At 51.4% G+C, this 19,685-nt stretch overlaps 1 protein-coding gene across 1 annotated transcript in view; it reads left to right on the forward strand.

Moving 5' to 3' along the window:
* Nucleotides 1–800: 800 nt before the first annotated feature.
* Nucleotides 801–19,685, forward strand: part of mre11a (MRE11 homolog A, double strand break repair nuclease) — a 38,891-nt gene continuing 20,006 nt past the window's right edge. The window contains exons 1-12 of the mRNA XM_036965198.1: nucleotides 801–990; nucleotides 1,573–1,702; nucleotides 1,797–1,929; nucleotides 2,028–2,188; nucleotides 3,156–3,243; nucleotides 3,344–3,600; nucleotides 6,644–6,829; nucleotides 6,978–7,149; nucleotides 8,829–8,909; nucleotides 9,313–9,442; nucleotides 9,547–9,647; nucleotides 11,333–11,503. Of these exons, the coding sequence (XP_036821093.1) occupies nucleotides 1,683–1,702; nucleotides 1,797–1,929; nucleotides 2,028–2,188; nucleotides 3,156–3,243; nucleotides 3,344–3,600; nucleotides 6,644–6,829; nucleotides 6,978–7,149; nucleotides 8,829–8,909; nucleotides 9,313–9,442; nucleotides 9,547–9,647; nucleotides 11,333–11,503 (1,500 nt within the window). The 5' untranslated portion in view covers nucleotides 801–990; nucleotides 1,573–1,682. The remainder of the gene's footprint in view (nucleotides 991–1,572; nucleotides 1,703–1,796; nucleotides 1,930–2,027; nucleotides 2,189–3,155; nucleotides 3,244–3,343; nucleotides 3,601–6,643; nucleotides 6,830–6,977; nucleotides 7,150–8,828; nucleotides 8,910–9,312; nucleotides 9,443–9,546; nucleotides 9,648–11,332; nucleotides 11,504–19,685) is intronic.

Here is a 19,685-nt window from a genome sequence, read left to right on the forward strand (position 1 = left end):
CAAAGTAAAATACCTGAATAGAAAATGAGTCAAGTTAAAGTAAAAGTCACAGAGCAAACTTCTACTTGAGTAAAAGTCTAAAAGTATTTAGATTAAAAATATACAAAAGTAAATGTAATTGCTAAAATATACTTAAGTATCAAAAGTGAAAGTATAAACCATTACAAATTTCTTATATTAAACAAACCAGACAGCACCATTTTCTTGTTTTTTATTTATTTAAGGACAGCCAGGGGCCACTCCAACATTCAAACATCATTTAAAAGGATGTGTGTTTAGTGAGTCCTCCAGATCAGAGGCAGTAGATGACTAGGAATGTTCTGTTGATAAGTGTGAATTGGACCATTTTCCTGTCCTGCTCAGGATTCAAAATGTAACGAGTACTTTTGGGTATCTGGAGTAAAATGTATGGAGTAAAAAATACAATATTTTCTTAAGGAATGTAGTGAAATAGAAGTAAAAGTAGTCAAAAATATAAATAGTAAGGTACAGATACCCCAAAAAAACGACTTACGTAGAACTTCAAAGTGTTTTTACCTAAGACCTTTCCACCACTGCATACTGCGCTCTCACTGTGCTCTCACTGCCCTCTAGCGAGTAGAGAGTATATTCCTACTTTTCTGGGACTGGGTGAAGTCTGACATCATTCTATCCTATTCTCCCATTTGTTCTTAATCTCTCATGTCTCTAAAATAAAACCTCTATGCCGCTATAAAAGCCGATATAGCCGATTTAGGCCTAAAATTGAACATGTCCTACACTGCTCACGCCGGCGCACTACAAATCGAGCGCATCTAACGCCGCTTCATGGAGTTTATTGTCGTCTTTTGGGATTTGCTGTTTTTCTTCGTCAGACATAGTATGGCTACATGCGGAGGCTTCATGTAAAGAAAACTACATTTGCCTCTCGGAAACGACGTTTCCTGTGCTAACTTCCGTAAGGGGAGTTGTTCACATGTACACAATAATCGAGCGCGGGGAGTAGGAGAGGTGCGTGGTTTGTGAAGAGTAGATATCTCCGTGTATAATGGAATTAGCTAGTACTTGATAACATGATATTCACATTGGGGTCAGATATGCCAGTTGTGGTATCATCTAATGCACAGTCATTTCTACGATTAGACAATTTTACTAGCCGCTTTATACCAGCTAGAGTTAGTTAGCGCGCTAACGTTAGCTAAAATGTGCTTTTAATGCGTTGTTTGAGCCTTCATTGGTGCTCTTAGTTAATATGTAACGTTATGCATTAACCTCCGGAAATCCTAACCTTACCTAACTGCTTAGGGGGAAATGCAAAACTGTAGCGTTACCTTAGTCGTTAGATCAGCGTCAAGGCCGGGGAAAATTCAACTTAATCCGTGTATTCAGTCATTTGTCATATTGGATCCAGGAGTCTTTCCTACAGTTAGCCGAGCTGGCTCAACCTCAGAATCATAGCTATGGGAGATTTGCATTGGCTCACAATGTTGTGGCAAACAGTATGACCTGACCAGGGAAAACTCTGTGCTCCAATTACAGGCTATAAATTAAGGCGGCAACCAGACTTTTCTTTCTCACTCTGTCTGTCTGTAGGTGACATCTCCGGAGACTTGTTAACTGTATTGATACAGGTGTTGACATCACTCCCTCTCACTACCTCTGCTGCTGAAGGGTTCTCTGCTCTGGACCTGTTTCCATTCAACATGACATCAGAGAACACCCTGTATGTAACATCAGAATAATCTGTCTCCTCGTGGTGTAGTTGTCACTCAGGGCATCTGGAGACTCTGGGGTTCTGATTGTTCTTCTGTTGCCAGGGACGACGAGGACACCTTCAAGATCCTGATCGCCACGGATATTCACCTTGGTTACCTGGAGAAAGATGCTGTCCGTGGCAACGACACGTTCAACACCTTCGACGAGATCCTGAAGTGTGCCAAACAGAACCAAGTGTGTGTGTGTGTGTGTGTGTGTGTGTGTGTGTGTACACACACACAGTATAATGTAATTTCTCTCTCCCACACACTCACCTCTGTCTCTGTCCGCAGGTTGACTTCATCCTGTTGGGAGGTGATCTGTTCCATGAGAACAAGCCTTCCAGACGCTGTCTTCACTCCTGCATCTCTCTGCTGAGGAAGTACTGCATGGGAGACACTCCTATCCTCTTCGATGTCCTCAGTGACCAGGCTGTCAACTTCAGCAACAGCAAGTCAGTCTGTGTGTTAGCCCCGAGGTGGCGACGTTAGCCCTGAGGTGGCGACGCTAGCCCCGAGGTGGCGACGTTAGCCCCGAGGTGGCGACGCTAGCCCAGAGGTGGCGACGTTAGCCCCGAGGTGGCGACGTTAGCCCCGAGGTGGCGACGCTAGCCCCGAGGTGGCGACGCTAGCCCCGAGGTGGCGACGTTAGCCCCGAGGTGGCGACGTTAGCCCCGAGGTGGCGACGCTAGCCCCGAGGTGGCGACGTTAGCCCCGAGGTGGCGACGTTAGCCCCGAGGTGGCGACGTTAGCCCCGAGGTGGCGACGTTAGCCCCGAGGTGGCGACGTTAGCCCCGAGGTGGCGACGCTAGCCCCGAGGTGGCGACGTTAGCCCCGAGGTGGCGACGCTAGCCCCGAGGTGGCGACGTTAGCCCCGAGGTGGCGACGCTAGCCCTTGCTTGGACAGCATCCTCACACTTTTTTTAAATTGCTGAAAACCTATACATCACCTGTCACAAACGTTGAATAATATTCTAGTTGAACTTACCAGATAAAATATCCACGTATTATTAAAGCTTCCCAACCGTGGGTTGTATGTAAAGTACAGTATGTGTAAAGGTAAAGTACAGTATGTGTAAAGGTAAAGTACAGTATGTGTAAAGTACAGTATGTGTAAAGGTAAAGTACAGTATGTGTAAAGGTAAAGTACAGTATGTGTAAAGGTAAAGTACAGTATGTGTAAAGGTAAAGTACAGTATGTGTAAAGGTAAAGTACAGTATGTGTAAAGGTAAAGTACAGTATGTGTAAAGGTAAAGTACAGTATGTGTAAAGTACAGTATGTGTAAAGGTAAAGTACAGTATGTGTAAAGGTAAAGTACAGTATGTGTAAAGGTAAAGTACAGTATGTGTAAAGGTAAAGTACAGTATGTGTAAAGGTAAAGTACAGTATGTGTATCAAATTTTTCTCTGTGTGTTCTCAGGTTTCCTTGGGTGAACTACCAGGATGAGAACCTGAACATCTCCATCCCCGTGTTCAGTGTGCACGGTAACCATGACGATCCTACAGGGGTAAGCTCCGTTGCCAAGGTTTCAGTCATCCATCTTGAACCACATGCGTATATGTCTGTATCTCTATGTGTAACTCTTATCTCTCTCGTCTCCAATCCAGGCGGATGGTCTGTGTGCGTTGGATCTCCTGAGCTCTGCCGGACTTGTCAATCATTTTGGCCGCAGCCAATCAGTAGAGAGGATAGAGATTAGTCCCGTCCTCCTGCAGAAAGGCAGCACTAAGCTAGCCCTGTACGGCATCGGCTCTATTCCTGATGAGCGCCTCTACAGGATGTTTGTTAACAACCAGGTGACCATGCTCCGCCCCAAAGAAGACCAGGACCAATGGTTCAACCTCTTCACCATCCACCAGAACAGGTGTGTGTGTTTATACTGTCCACCAGAACAGGTGTGTGTGTTTATACTGTCCAGTAGAACAGGTGTGTGTGTTTATACTGTCCACCAGAACAGGTGTGTGTGTGTTTATACTGTCCACCAGAACAGGTGTGTGTGTTTATACTGTTCAGTAGAACAGGTGTGTGTGTTTATACTGTCTACCAGAACAGGTGTGTGTGTTTATACTGTCCAGTAGAACAGGTGTGTGTGTTTATACTGTCCAGTAGAACAGGTGTGTGTGTTTATACTGTCTACCAGAACAGGTGTGTGTGTTTATACTGTCCACCAGAACAGGTGTGTGTGTTTATACTGTCCAGTAGAACAGGTGTGTGTGTTTATACTGTCCACCAGAACAGGTGTGTGTGTTTATACTGTCCAGTAGAACAGGTGTGTGTGTTTATACTGTTCAGTAGAACAGGTGTGTGTGTTTATACTGTCCAGTAGAACAGGTGTGTGTGTTTATACTGTCCAGTAGAACAGGTGTGTGTGTTTATACTGTCCAGTAGAACAGGTGTGTGTGTTTATACTGTCCAGTAGAACAGGTGTGTGTGTTTATACTGTCCAGTAGAACAGGTGTGTGTGTTTATACTGTCCAGTAGAACAGGTGTGTGTGTTTATACTGTCCAGTAGAACAGGTGTGTGTGTTTATACTGTCCAGTAGAACAGGTGTGTGTGTTTATACTGTCCAGTAGAACAGGTGTGTGTGTTTATACTGTCCAGTAGAACAGGTGTGTGTGTTTATACTGTCCAGTAGAACAGGTGTGTGTGTTTATACTGTCCAGTAGAACAGGTGTGTGTGTTTATACTGTCCAGTAGAACAGGTGTGTGTGTTTATACTGTCCAGTAGAACAGGTGTGTGTGTTTATACTGTCTACCAGAACAGGTGTGTGTGTTTATACTGTCTACCAGAACAGGTGTGTGTGTTTATACTGTCCACCAGAACAGGTGTGTGTGTTTAAACTGTCCAGTAGAACAGGTGTGTGTGTTTATACTGTTCAGTAGAACAGGTCTGTGTGTTTATACTGTCCAGTAGAACAGGTGTGTGTGTTTATACTGTCCACCAGAACAGGTGTGTGTGTTTATACTGTCCACCAGAACAGGTGTGTGTGTTTATACTGTTCAGTAGAACAGGTGTGTGTGTTTATACTGTCCAGTAGAACAGGTGTGTGTGTTTATACTGTCCACCAGAACAGGTGTGTGTGTTTATACTGTCCACCAGAACAGGTGTGTGTGTTTATACTGTTCAGTAGAACAGGTGTGTGTGTTTATACTGTTCAGTAGAACAGGTGTGTGTGTTTATACTGTCCACCAGAACAGGTGTGTGTGTTTATACTGTCTACCAGAACAGGTGTGTGTGTTTATACTGTCTACCAGAACAGGTGTGTGTGTTTAAACTGTCCAGTAGAACAGGTGTGTGTGTTTATACTGTCCACCAGAACAGGTGTGTGTGTTTATACTGTTCAGTAGAACAGGTGTGTGTGTTTATACTGTCCAGTAGAACAGGTGTGTGTGTTTATACTGTCCAGTAGAACAGGTGTGTGTGTTTATACTGTCTACCAGAACAGGTGTGTGTGTTTATACTGTCCACCAGAACAGGTGTGTGTGTTTATACTGTCCACCAGAACAGGTGTGTGTGTTTATACTGTCCAGTAGAACAGGTGTGTGTGTTTATACTGTCCACCAGAACAGGTGTGTGTGTTTATACTGTCCACCAGAACAGGTGTGTGTGTTTATACTGTCCACCAGAACAGGTGTGTGTGTTTATACTGTCCACCAGAACAGGTGTGTGTGTGTTTATACTGTCCACCAGAACAGGTGTGTGTGTTTATACTGTCCACCAGAACAGGTGTGTGTGTTTATACTGTCCACCAGAACAGGTGTGTGTGTTTATACTGTCCACCAGAACAGGTGTGTGTGTTTATACTGTCCACCAGAACAGGTGTGTGTGTTTATACTGTCCAGTAGAACAGGTGTGTGTGTTTATACTGTCCAGTAGAACAGGTGTGTGTGTTTATACTGTCCACCAGAACAGGTGTGTGTGTTTTATACTGTCCAGTAGAACAGGTGTGTGTGTTTTATACTGTCCAGTAGAACAGGTGTGTGTGTTTATACTGTCCAGTAGAACAGGTGTGTGTGTTTATACTGTCCAGTAGAACAGGTGTGTGTGTTTATACTGTCCAGTAGAACAGGTGTGTGTGTTTATACTGTCTACCAGAACAGGTGTGTGTGTTTATACTGTCCACCAGAACAGGTGTGTGTGTTTATACTGTCCAGTAGAACAGGTGTGTGTGTTTATACTGTCCACCAGAACAGGTGTGTGTGTTTATACTGTCCAGTAGAACAGGTGTGTGTGTTTATACTGTCCAGTAGAACAGGTGTGTGTGTTTATACTGTCCAGTAGAACAGGTGTGTGTTTATACTGTCCACCAGAACAGGTGTGTGTGTTTATACTGTCCACCAGAACAGGTGTGTGTGTTTAAACTGTCCACCAGAACAGGTGTGTGTGTTTATACTGTCCAGTAGAACAGGTGTGTGTGTTTATACTGTCTACCAGAACAGGTGTGTGTGTTTATACTGTCCAGTAGAACAGGTGTGTGTGTTTATACTGTCCAGTAGAACAGGTGTGTGTGTTTATACTGTCCACCAGAACAGGTGTGTGTGTTTATACTGTCCAGTAGAACAGGTGTGTGTGTTTATACTGTCCAGTAGAACAGGTGTGTGTGTTTATACTGTCCAGTAAAACAGGTGTGTGTGTTTATACTGTCCACCAGAACAGGTGTGTGTGTTTATACTGTCCACCAGAACAGGTGTGTGTGTTTATACTGTCCAGTAGAACAGGTGTGTGTGTTTATACTGTCTACCAGAACAGTTGTGTGTGTGTGTGTGTTATACTGTCCACCAGAACAGGTGTGTGTGTTTATACTGTCCAGTAGAACAGGTGTGTATATGCTAAGTGTGTGTGTGTGGTACTGAATGTGTGTGTTTTACAAAAGCCACATCTCTGAGGTGTGTGTGTGTGTTGCAGGAGTAAGCATGGGGCCACCAACTACATCCCAGAGCAGTTTCTGGATGACTTTCTGGACCTGGTGGTGTGGGGTCATGAACATGAGTGTCTGATAAACCCCAGAAGGAACGAACAGCGGCTGTTCTATGTCACCCAGCCTGGTAGCTCTGTTGCCACATCACTGTCCCCCGGAGAGGCCGTCAAGAAGTACGCCAACACACACAGACACAGAAACACACTCTTTTGTATACGCTCAAACAGCACTCGCTGTGTGTGTTTGTCTGCATATTTGTATGCCCTTGTGTGTGTTCCTGTGTCCGTGTGTGTCATTGCCTGCGTGTGTGTGTGTGTGCAGGCACATAGGTCTGCTGAGGGTGAAGGGGCGTAAGATGAACCTTCAGAAGATCCCGCTGCACACGGTGCGTCAGTTCTTCATCCAGGACCTGGTCCTCTCAGAGCACCCTGACCTCTTCAACCCTGACATGCCCAAGGTCAACCAGAGGGTAGAGGCCTTCTGCCAGGAGAAGGTGAGCACAAGGTGCTCTTTCTCTCTCGCTCTCTCTTTCTCTGCCTGGCTGTCTGTCCCTCTCTCGCTTTCTCTGCCTGGCTGTCTGTCCCTCTCTCGATCGCTCTTTCTCTGCCTGGCTGTCTGTCCCTCTCTCGCTTTCTCTGCCTGGCTGTCTGTCCCTCTCTCGCTTTCTCTGCCTGGCTGTCTGTCCCTCTCTCGATCGCTCTTTCTCTGCCTGGCTGTCTGTCCCTCTCTCGCTTTCTCTACCTGGCTGTCAGTCCCTCTCTCGCTCGCTCTTTCTCTGCCTGGCTGTCAGTCCCTCTCTCGCTCGCTCTTTCTCTGCCTGGCTGTCTGTCCCTCTCTCGCTCGCTCTTTCTCTGCCTGGCTGTCTGTCCCTCTCTCGCTTTCTCTGCCTGGCTGTCTGTCCCTCTCTCGCTCGCTCTTTCTCTGCCTGGCTGTCTGTCCCTCTCTTGCTCGCTCTTTCTCTGCCTGGCTGTCTGTCCCTCTCTCACTCGCTCTTTCTCTGCCTGGCTGTCTGTCCCTCTCTCGCTCGCTCTTTCTCTGCCTGGCTGTCTGTCCCTCTCTCGCTCGCTCTTTCTCTGCCTGGCTGTCTGTCCCTCTCTCGCTCTTTCTCTGCCTGGCTGTCTGTCCCTCTCTCGCTCTTTCTCTGCCTGGCTGTCTGTCCCTCTCTTGCTCGCTCTTTCTCTGCCTGGCTGTCTGTCCCTCTCTCGCTCGCTCTTTCTCTGCCTGGCTGTCTGTCCCTCTCGCTTTCTCTGCCTGGCTGTCTGTCCCTCTCTTGCTCGCTCTTTCTCTGCCTGGCTGTCTGTCCCTCTCTTGCTTGCTCTTTCTCTGCCTGGCTGTCTGTCCCTCTCTCGCTCTTTCTCTGCCTGGCTGTCTGTCCCTCTCTTGCTCGCTCTTTCTCTGCCTGGCTGTCTGTCCCTCTCTCGCTCGCTCTTTCTCTGCCTGGCTGTCTGTCCCTCTCTCGCTCGCTCTTTCTCTGCCTGGCTGTCTGTCCCTCTCTCGCTCTTTCTCTGCCTGGCTGTCTGTCCCTCTCTTGCTCGCTCTTTCTCTGCCTGGCTGTCTGTCCCTCTCTTGCTCGCTCTTTCTCTGCCTGGCTGTCTGTCCCTCTCTCGCTCGCTCTTTCTCTGCCTGGCTGTCTGTCCCTCTCGCTCTTTCTCTGCCTGGCTGTCTGTCCCTCTCGCTCTTTCTCTGCCTGGCTGTCTGTCCCTCTCTCGCTCGCTCTTTCTCTGCCTGGCTGTCTGTCCCTCTCTCGCTCGCTCTTTCTCTGCCTGGCTGTCTGTCCCTCTCTCGCTCGCTCTTTCTCTGCCTGGCTGTCTGTCCCTCTCTCGCTCGCTCTTTCTCTGCCTGGCTGTCTGTCCCTCTCTCGCTCGCTCTTTCTCTGCCTGGCTGTCTGTCCCTCTCTCGCTCTTTCTCTGCCTGGCTGTCTGTCCCTCTCGCTCTTTCTCTGCCTGGCTGTCTGTCCCTCTCTCGCTCGCTCTTTCTCTGCCTGGCTGTCTGTTCCCTCTCTCGCTCTTTCTCTGCCTGGCTGTCTGTCCCGCGCTCTTTCTCTGCCTGGCTGTCTGTCCCTCTCTCGCTCTTTCTCTGCCTAGCTGTCTGTCCCTCTCTCGCTCGCTCTTTCTCTGCCTGGCTGTCTGTCCCTCTCTAGCTCTCCCTGACTCTGTGTGTGTCCGTTCCCAGGTGGAAGCGATGATTGAGGAAGCAGAGCGAGATCGACTAGGAAACCCCCTTACCCCTGAGAAACCCCTCATACGCCTGAGAGTGAGTGAGACACAAGTAACATTTTATACTTGAGCAATAAGGCCCGAGGGGGTGTGGTATATGGTCAATATACCACGGCTAAGGGTTGTTCTTATGCACAAGTCCCTGGATACAGCCCTTAGTCGTGGTATATTGACCATATACCACAAACCCCTGAGGTGCCTTATTGCTATTATAAACTGGTTACCTGGTTACCAATGTAATTAGAGCAGTTAAAATAAATGTTTTGTCATACCCGTGGTATACGGTCTGATATACCACGGCTGTTAGCCATTCAGCGCTCAAACCACCCAGATTATAATACACGTTATTCTGTTGAACACTGCAACAGAATCAAGGGTATTTCTCAAGGTACAATTTGAGTATTTGTCACAGTTTAATATTTGTCTCTCTCTCTCTCAAGGTGGACTACAGTGGTGGTTTTGAGGCCTTCAATGCCACTCGTTTCAGTCAGAAGTTTGTAGAGCAGGTTGCAAACCCCAAAGACGTTGTTCACTTCATCAGACAGAAGGAGTACAAGGCCAAAGTTAAAGGTAACACACACACACACACACCATAATCATAACATTTGACAAGCCTACTTTTTCTGATGTTCAGATCACTCTCCTGTCTGTCTGTTTTTGCTGTGTAAGTGTAGGCGAAGAGGGTGTTGACTTTGGGCAGCTCCTGAGTCACTCCTCAACTGAGGGTCTGAGGGTGGAGGATCTCATTAAAGAGTACTTCCTGACAGCAGAAAAGGTACACACACACTTCTCCATACCTTGACTGTGTGTTAACATGACGATGTGTGTTAATATGACTGTGTGTGTGGATGTGTGTTAACATGACTGTGTGTGTGTGTTAACATGGATGTGTGTTAATGACTGTGTGTGTGTGTGTTAACATGACTGTGTGTTAACATGACTGGGTGTGTGTGTTAACATGACTGTGGGTGTGTGTTAACATGACTGTGGGTGTGTGTTAACATGACTGTGTGTGTGTGTTAACATGACTGTGGGTGTGTGTTAACATGACTGTGGGTGTGTGTTAACATGACTGTGGGTGTGTGTTAACATGACTGTGGGTGTGTGTTAACATGACTGTGGGTGTGTGTTAACATGACTGTGGGTGTGTGTTAACATAACTGTGTGGATGTGTGTTAACATGACTGTGTGTGTGTGTTAACATGACTGGGTGTGTGTTAACATGACTGTGGGTGTGGGTGTGTGTTAACATGACTGTGTGTGTGGATGTGTGTTAACATGACTGTGTGTGTGTGTTAACATGACTGTGTGTGTGTGTTAACATGACTGTGTGTGTGTTAACATGACTGTGTGTGTGTTAACATGACTGGGTGTGTGTTAACATGACTGTGTGTGTGTTAACATGACTGTGTGTGTGTTAACATGACTGTGTGTGTGTGTGTTAACATGACTGTGTGTGTGTGTGTTAACATGACTGTGTGTGTGTGTTAACATGACTGTGTGTTAACATGACTGTGGGTGTGTGTCAACATGACTGTGTGTGTGTTAACATGACTGTGTGTGTGTGTTAACATGACTGTGTGTGTGTGTTAACATGACTGTGGGTGTGTGTTAACATGACTGTGTGTGTGTTAACATGACTGTGTGTGTGTGTTAACATGACTGTGTGTGTGTGTGTTAACATGACTGTGGGTGTGTGTTAACATGACTGTGGGTGTGTGTTAACATGACTGTGGGTGTGTGTTAACATGACTGTGTGTGTGGATGTGTGTTAACATGACTGTGTGTGTGGGTGTGTGTTAACATGACTGTGTGTGTGGGTGTGTGTTAACATGACTGTGGGTGTGTGTTAACATGACTGTGGGTGTGTGTTAACATAACTGTGGGTGTGTGTTAACATGACTTTGTGTGTGTGTTAACATGACTGTGTGTGTGGATGTGTGTTAACATGACTGTGTGTGTGGATGTGTGTTAACATGACTGTGTGTGTGTGTGTTAACATGACTGTGGGTGTGTGTTAACATGACTGTGGGTGTGTGTTAACATGACTGTGTGTGTGTGTTAACATGACTGTGGGTGTGTGTTAACATGACTGTGGGTGTGTGTTAACATGACTGTGGGTGTGTGTGTTAACATGACTGTGGGTGTGTGTTAACATGACTGTGGGTGTGTGTTAACATGACTGTGGGTGTGTGTTAACATGACTGTGTGTGTGGATGTGTGTTAACATGACTGTGTGTGTGTGTGTGTTAACATGACTGTGTGTGTGGATGTGTGTTAACATGACTGTGTGTGTGGATGTGTGTTAACATGACTGTGTGTGTGGATGTGTGTTAACATGACTGTGTGTGTGGATGTGTGTTAACATGACTGTGTGTGTGGATGTGTGTTAACATGACTGTGTGTGTGGATGTGTGTTAACATGACTGTGGGTGTGTGTTAACATGACTGTGTGTGTAGACGGTGCAGCTCTCCCTGCTGACGGAGCAGGGCATGGGGAAGGCAGTGCAGGAGTATGTGGACAAGGAGGAGAAGGATGCCATCGAGGAACTGATCAGATACCAGCTGGAGAAAACCCAGAGACACCTGCAGCAGAGAGGAGTACTGACAGAGGAGGAGATTGACCAGGAGGTACAGAGGAGGGGGAGAGGAGGGGGTAGACACCTCCAGCAGAGAGGAGTACTAACAGAGGAGGAGATTGACCAGGAGGTACAGAGGAGGGGGAGAGGAGGGGGTAGACACCTCCAGCAGAGAGGAGTACTGACAGAGGAGGAGATTGACCAGGAGGTACAGAGGAGGGGGTAGACACCTCCAGCAGAGAGGAGTACTAACAGAGGAGGAGATTGACCAGGAGGTACAGAGGAGGGGGAGAGGAGGGGGTAGACACCTCCAGCAGAGAGGAGTACTGACAGAGGAGGAGATTGACCAGGAGGTACAGAGGAGGGGGAGAGGAGGGGGTAGACACCTCCAGCAGAGAGGAGTACTAACAGAGGAGGAGATTGACCAGGAGGTACAGAGGAGGGGAAGAGGAGGGGGTAGACACCTCTAGCAGAGAGGAGTACTGACAGAGGAGGAGATTGACCAGGAGGTACAGAGGAGGGGGAGAGGAGGGGGTAGACACCTCTAGCAGAGAGGAGTACTGACAGAGGAGGAGGTTGACCATGAGGGGGAGAGGAGGGGGTAGTCACCTCCAGCAGAGAGGAGTACTAACAGAGGAGGAGATTGACCAGGAGGTACAGAGGAGGGGGAGAGGAGGGGGTAGTCACCTCCAGCAGAGAGGAGTACTGACAGAGGAGGAGATTGACCAGGAGGTACAGAGGAGGGGGAGAGGAGGGGGTAGACACCTCTAGCAGAGAGGAGTACTGACAGAGGAGGAGATTGACCATGAGGGGGAGAGGAGGGGGTAGACACATGCAGCAGAGAGGAGTACTGACAGAGGAAGAGATTGACCAGGAGGTACAGAGGAGGGGGAGAGGAGGGGGTAGTCACCTCCAGCAGAGAGGAGTACTAACAGAGGAGGAGATTGACCAGGAAGTACAGAGGAGGGGGAGAGGAGGGGGTAGTCACCTCCAGCAGAGAGGAGTACTGACAGAGGAGGAGATTGACCAGGAGGTACAGAGGAGGGGGAGAGGAGGGGGTAGACACCTCTAGCAGAGAGGAGTACTGACAGAGGAGGAGATTGACCATGAGGGGGAGAGGAGGGGGTAGACACCTCCAGCAGAGAGGAGTACTGACAGAGGAGGAGATTGACCAGGAGGTGGAGAGGAGGGGTTAGACACCTCCAGCAGAGAGGAGTACTGACAGAGGAGGAGATTGACCATGGGGGGGAGAGGAGGGGGTAGACACCTGCAGCAGAGAGGAGTACTGACAGAGGAGGAGATTGACCAGGAGGTGGAGAGGAGGGGATAGACACCTGCAGCAGAGAGGAGTACTGACAGAGGAGGAGATTGACCAGGAGGTACAGAGGAGGGGGAGAGGAGGGGGTAGACACCTGCAGCAGAGAGGAGTACTGACAGAGGAGGAGATTGACCAGGAGGTACAGAGGAGGGGGAGAGGAGGGGGTAGACACCTGCAGCAGAGAGGAGTACTGACAGAGGAGGAGATTGACCAGGAGGTACAGAGGAGGGGGAGAGGAGGGGGTAGACACCTCCAGCAGAGAGGAGTACTAACAGAGGAGGAGATTGACCAGGAGGTACAGAGGAGGGGGAGAGGAGGGGGTAGACACCTCCAGCAGAGAGGAGTACTGACAGAGGAGGAGATTGACCAGGAGGTACAGAGGAGGGGGAGAGGAGGGGGTAGACACCTCCAGCAGAGAGGAGTACTAACAGAGGAGGAGATTGACCAGGAGGTACAGAGGAGGGGGAGAGGAGGGGGTAGACACCTCCAGCAGAGAGGAGTACTGACAGAGGAGGAGATTGACCAGGAGGTACAGAGGAGGGGGAGAGGAGGGGGTAGACACCTCCAGCAGAGAGGAGTACTAACAGAGGAGGAGATTGACCAGGAGGTACAGAGGAGGGGAAGAGGAGGGGGTAGACACCTCTAGCAGAGAGGAGTACTGACAGAGGAGGAGATTGACCAGGAGGTACAGAGGAGGGGGAGAGGAGGGGGTAGACACCTCTAGCAGAGAGGAGTACTGACAGAGGAGGAGGTTGACCATGAGGGGGAGAGGAGGGGGTAGTCACCTCCAGCAGAGAGGAGTACTAACAGAGGAGGAGATTGACCAGGAGGTACAGAGGAGGGGGAGAGGAGGGGGTAGTCACCTCCAGCAGAGAGGAGTACTGACAGAGGAGGAGATTGACCAGGAGGTACAGAGGAGGGGGTAGACACCTCTAGCAGAGAGGAGTACTGACAGAGGAGGAGATTGACCATGAGGGGGAGAGGAGGGGGTAGACACCTGCAGCAGAGAGGAGTACTGACAGAGGAGGAGATTGACCATGAGGGGGAGAGGAGGGGGTAGACACCTGCAGCAGAGAGGAGTACTGACAGAGGAAGAGATTGACCAGGAGGTACAGAGGAGGGGGAGAGGAGGGGGTAGTCACCTCCAGCAGAGAGGAGTACTAACAGAGGAGGAGATTGACCAGGAAGTACAGAGGAGGGGGAGAGGAGGGGGTAGTCACCTCCAGCAGAGAGGAGTACTGACAGAGGAGGAGATTGACCAGGAGGTACAGAGGAGGGGGAGAGGAGGGGGTAGACACCTCTAGCAGAGAGGAGTACTGACAGAGGAGGAGATTGACCATGAGGGGGAGAGGAGGGGGTAGACACCTCCAGCAGAGAGGAGTACTGACAGAGGAGGAGATTGACCATGGGGGGGAGAGGAGGGGGTAGACACCTGCAGCAGAGAGGAGTACTGACAGAGGAGGAGATTGACCATGAGGGGGAGAGGAGGGGGTAGACACCTGCAGCAGAGAGGAGTACTGACAGAGGAGAAGATTGACCATGAGGGGGAGAGGAGGGGGTAGACACCTGCAGCAGAGAGGAGTACTGACAGAGGAGGAGATTGACCAGGAGGTGGAGAGGAGGGGGTAGACACCTGCAGCAGAGAGGAGTACTGACAGAGGAGGAGATTGACCAGGAGGTACAGAGGAGGGGGAGAGGAGGGGGTAGACACCTGCAGCAGAGAGGAGTACTGACAGAGGAGGAGATTGACCAGGAGGTGGAGAGGAGGGGGTAGACACCTGCAGCAGAGAGGAGTACTGACAGAGGAGGAGATTGACCAGGAGGTACAGAGGAGGGGGAGAGGAGGGGGTAGACACCTGCAGCAGAGAGGAGTACTGACAGAGGAGGAGATTGACCAGGAGGTGGAGAGGAGGGGGTAGACACCTGCAGCAGAGAGGAGTACTGACAGAGGAGAAGATTGACCATGAGGGGGAGAGGAGGGGGTAGACACCTGCAGCAGAGAGGAGTACTGACAGAGGAGAAGATTGACCATGAGGGGGAGAGGAGGGGGTAGACACCTGCAGCAGAGAGGAGTACTGACAGAGGAGGAGATTGACCAGGAGGTGGAGAGGAGGGGGTAGACACCTGCAGCAGAGAGGAGTACTGACAGAGGAGGAGATTGACCAGGAGGTACAGAGGAGGGGGAGAGGAGGGGGTAGACACCTGCAGCAGAGAGGAGTACTAACAGAGGAGGAGATTGACCATGAGGGGGAGAGGAGGGGGTAGACACCTGCAGCAGAGAGGAGTACTGACAGAGGAGGAGATTGACCAGGAGGTGGAGAGGAGGGGGTAGACACCTGCAGCAGAGAGGAGTACTGACAGAGGAGAAGATTGACCATGAGGGGGAGAGGAGGGGGTAGACACCTGCAGCAGAGAGGAGTACTGACAGAGGAGAAGATTGACCATGAGGGGGAGAGGAGGGGGTAGACACCTCCAGCAGAGAGGAGTACTAACAGAGGAGGAGATTGACCAGGAGGTGGAGAGGAGGGGGTAGACACCTCCAGCAGAGAGGAGTACTGACAGAGGAGGAGATTGACCAGGAGGTACAGAGGAGGGGGAGAGGAGGGGGTAGTCACCTCCAGCAGAGAGGAGTACTGACAGAGGAGGAGATTGACCAGGAGGTACAGAGGAGGGGGAGAGGAGGGGGTAGACACCTCCAGCAGAGAGGAGTACTGACAGAGGAGGAGATTGACCAGGAGGTACAGAGGAGGGGGAGAGGAGGGGGTAGTCACCTCCAGCAGAGAGGAGTACTGACAGAGGAGGAGATTGACCAGGAGGTACAGAGGAGGGGGAGAGGAGGGGGTAGTCACCTCCAGCAGAGAGGAGTACTGACAGAGGAGGAGATTGACCAGGAGGTACAGAGGAGGGGGAGAGGAGGGGGTAGACACCTGCAGCAGAGAGGAGTACTGACAGAGGAGAAGATTGACCATGAGGGGGAGAGGAGGGGGTAGACACCTCCAGCAGAGAGGAGTACTAACAGAGGAGGAGATTGACCAGGAGGTACAGAGGAGGGGGAGAGGAGGGGGTAGACACCTCCAGCAGAGAGGAGTTCTGACAGAGGAGGAGATTGACCAGGAGGTACAGAGGAGGGGGAGAGGAGGGGGTAGTCACCTCCAGCAGAGAGGAGTACTGACAGAGGAGGAGATTGACCAGGAGGTACAGAGGAGGGGGAGAGGAGGGGGTAGTCACCTCCAGCAGAGAGGAGTACTGACAGAGGAGGAGATTGACCAGGAGGTACAGAGGAGGGGGAGAGGAGGGGGTAGACACCTCTAGCAGAGAGGAGTACTGACAGAGGAGGAGATTGACCATGAGGGGGAGAGGAGGGGGTAGACACCTGCAGCAGAGAGGAGTACTGACAGAGGAAGAGATTGACCAGGAGGTACAGAGGAGGGGGAGAGGAGGGGGTAGTCACCTCCAGCAGAGAGGAGTACTGACAGAGGAGGAGATTGACCAGGAGGTACAGAGGAGGGGGTAGACACCTGCAGCAGAGAGGAGTACTGACAGAGGAGGAGATTGACCAGGAGGTACAGAGGAGGGGGAGAGGAGGGGGTAGACACCTGCAGCAGAGAGGAGTACTAACAGAGGAGGAGATTGACCATGAGGGGGAGAGGAGGGGGTAGACACCTGCAGCAGAGAGGAGTACTGACAGAGGAGGAGATTGACCAGGAGGTGGAGAGGAGGGGGTAGACACCTGCAGCAGAGAGGAGTACTGACAGAGGAGAAGATTGACCATGAGGGGGAGAGGAGGGGGTAGACACCTGCAGCAGAGAGGAGTACTGACAGAGGAGAAGATTGACCATGAGGGGGAGAGGAGGGGGTAGACACCTCCAGCAGAGAGGAGTACTAACAGAGGAGGAGATTGACCAGGAGGTACAGAGGAGGGGGAGAGGAGGGGGTAGACACCTCCAGCAGAGAGGAGTACTGACAGAGGAGGAGATTGACCAGGAGGTACAGAGGAGGGGGAGAGGAGGGGGTAGTCACCTCCAGCAGAGAGGAGTACTGACAGAGGAGGAGATTGACCAGGAGGTACAGAGGAGGGGGAGAGGAGGGTGTAGACACCTCCAGCAGAGAGGAGTACTGACAGAGGAGGAGATTGACCAGGAGGTACAGAGGAGGGGGAGAGGAGGGGGTAGTCACCTCCAGCAGAGAGGAGTACTGACAGAGGAGGAGATTGACCAGGAGGTACAGAGGAGGGGGAGAGGAGGGGGTAGTCACCTCCAGCAGAGAGGAGTACTGACAGAGGAGGAGATTGACCAGGAGGTACAGAGGAGGGGGAGAGGAGGGGGTAGACACCTGCAGCAGAGAGGAGTACTGACAGAGGAGAAGATTGACCATGAGGGGGAGAGGAGGGGGTAGACACCTCCAGCAGAGAGGAGTACTAACAGAGGAGGAGATTGACCAGGAGGTACAGAGGAGGGGGAGAGGAGGGGGTAGACACCTCCAGCAGAGAGGAGTTCTGACAGAGGAGGAGATTGACCAGGAGGTACAGAGGAGGGGGAGAGGAGGGGGTAGTCACCTCCAGCAGAGAGGAGTACTGACAGAGGAGGAGATTGACCAGGAGGTACAGAGGAGGGGGAGAGGAGGGGGTAGTCACCTCCAGCAGAGAGGAGTACTGACAGAGGAGGAGATTGACCAGGAGGTACAGAGGAGGGGGAGAGGAGGGGGTAGACACCTCTAGCAGAGAGGAGTACTGACAGAGGAGGAGATTGACCATGAGGGGGAGAGGAGGGGGTAGACACCTGCAGCAGAGAGGAGTACTGACAGAGGAAGAGATTGACCAGGAGGTACAGAGGAGGGGGAGAGGAGGGGGTAGTCACCTCCAGCAGAGAGGAGTACTAACAGAGGAGGAGATTGACCAGGAAGTACAGAGGAGGGGGAGAGGAGGGGGTAGTCACCTCCAGCAGAGAGGAGTACTGACAGAGGAGGAGATTGACCAGGAGGTACAGAGGAGGGGGAGAGGAGGGGGTAGACACCTCTAGCAGAGAGGAGTACTGACAGAGGAGGAGATTGACCATGAGGGGGAGAGGAGGGGGTAGACACCTCCAGCAGAGAGGGGGAGAGGAGGGGGTAGACACCTCCAGCAGAGAGGAGTACTGACAGAGGAGGAGATTGACCATGGGGGGGAGAGGAGGGGGTAGACACCTGCAGCAGAGAGGAGTACTGACAGAGGAGGAGATTGACCAGGAGGTGGAGAGGAGGGGGAGAGGAGAGGGTAGTCACCTCCAGCAGAGAGGAGTACTGACAGAGGAGGAGATTGACCAGTAGGTACAGAGGAGGGGGTAGACACCTCTAGCAGAGAGGAGTACTGACAGAGGAGGAGATTGACCAGGAGGTACAGAGGAGGGGGAGAGGAGGGGGTAGTCACCTCCAGCAGAGAGGAGTACTAACAGAGGAGGAGATTGACCAGGAGGTACAGAGGAGGGGGAGAGGAGGGGGTAGTCACCTCCAGCAGAGAGGAGTACTAACAGAGGAGGAGATTGACCAGGAGGTACAGAGGAGGGGGAGAGGAGAGGGTAGTCACCTCCAGCAGAGAGGAGTACTGACAGAGGAGGAGATTGACCAGGAGGTACAGAGGAGGGGGAGAGGAGGGGGTAGACACCTCTAGCAGAGAGGAGTACTGACAGAGGAGGAGATTGACCATGAGGGGGAGAGGAGGGGGTAGACACCTGCAGCAGAGAGGAGTACTGACAGAGGAAGAGATTGACCAGGAGGTACAGAGGAGGGGGAGAGGAGGGGGTAGTCACCTCCAGCAGAGAGGAGTACTAACAGAGGAGGAGATTGACCAGGAAGTACAGAGGAGGGGGAGAGGAGGGGGTAGTCACCTCCAGCAGAGAGGAGTACTGACAGAGGAGGAGATTGACCAGGAGGTACAGAGGAGGGGGAGAGGAGGGGGTAGACACCTCTAGCAGAGAGGAGTACTGACAGAGGAGGAGATTGACCATGAGGGGGAGAGGAGGGGGTAGACACCTCCAGCAGAGAGGAGTACTGACAGAGGAGGAGATTGACCATGGGGGGGAGAGGAGGGGGTAGACACCTGCAGCAGAGAGGAGTACTAACAGAGGAGGAGATTGACCAGGAGGTACAGAGGAGGGGGAGAGGAGGGGGTAGTCACCTCCAGCAGAGAGGAGTACTGACAGAGGAGGAGATTGACCAGGAGGTACAGAGGAGGGGGAGAGGAGGGGGTAGACACCTCCAGCAGAGAGGAGTACTAACAGAGGAGGAGATTGACCAGGAGGTACAGAGGAGGGGGAGAGGAGGGGGTAGACACCTCTAGCAGAGAGGAGTACTGACAGAGGAGGAGATTGACCAGGAGGTACAGAGGAGGGGGAGAGGAGGGGGTAGACACCTCCAGCAGAGAGGAGTACTAACGGAGGAGGAGATTGACCAGGAGGTACAGAGGAGGGGGAGAGGAGGGGGTAGTCACCTCCAGCAGAGAGGAGTACTGACAGAGGAGGAGATTGACCATGAGGGGGAGAGGAGGGGGTAGACACCTGCAGCAGAGAGGAGTACTGACAGAGGAGGAGATTGACCATGAGGGGGAGAGGAGGGGGTAGACACCTGCAGCAGAGAGGAGTACTGACAGAGGAAGAGATTGACCAGGAGGTACAGAGGAGGGGGAGAGGAGGGGGTAGTCACCTCCAGCAGAGAGGAGTACTAACAGAGGAGGAGATTGACCAGGAAGTACAGAGGAGGGGGAGAGGAGGGGGTAGTCACCTCCAGCAGAGAGGAGTACTGACAGAGGAGGAGATTGACCAGGAGGTACAGAGGAGGGGGAGAGGAGGGGGTAGACACCTCTAGCAGAGAGGAGTACTGACAGAGGAGGAGATTGACCATGAGGGGGAGAGGAGGGGGTAGACACCTGCAGCAGAGAGGAGTA

The sequence above is a fragment of the Oncorhynchus mykiss genome, chromosome 27, assembly GCF_013265735.2.
Source record: "Oncorhynchus mykiss isolate Arlee chromosome 27, USDA_OmykA_1.1, whole genome shotgun sequence".
NCBI classification, from domain to species: Eukaryota; Metazoa; Chordata; class Actinopteri; order Salmoniformes; family Salmonidae; genus Oncorhynchus; species Oncorhynchus mykiss.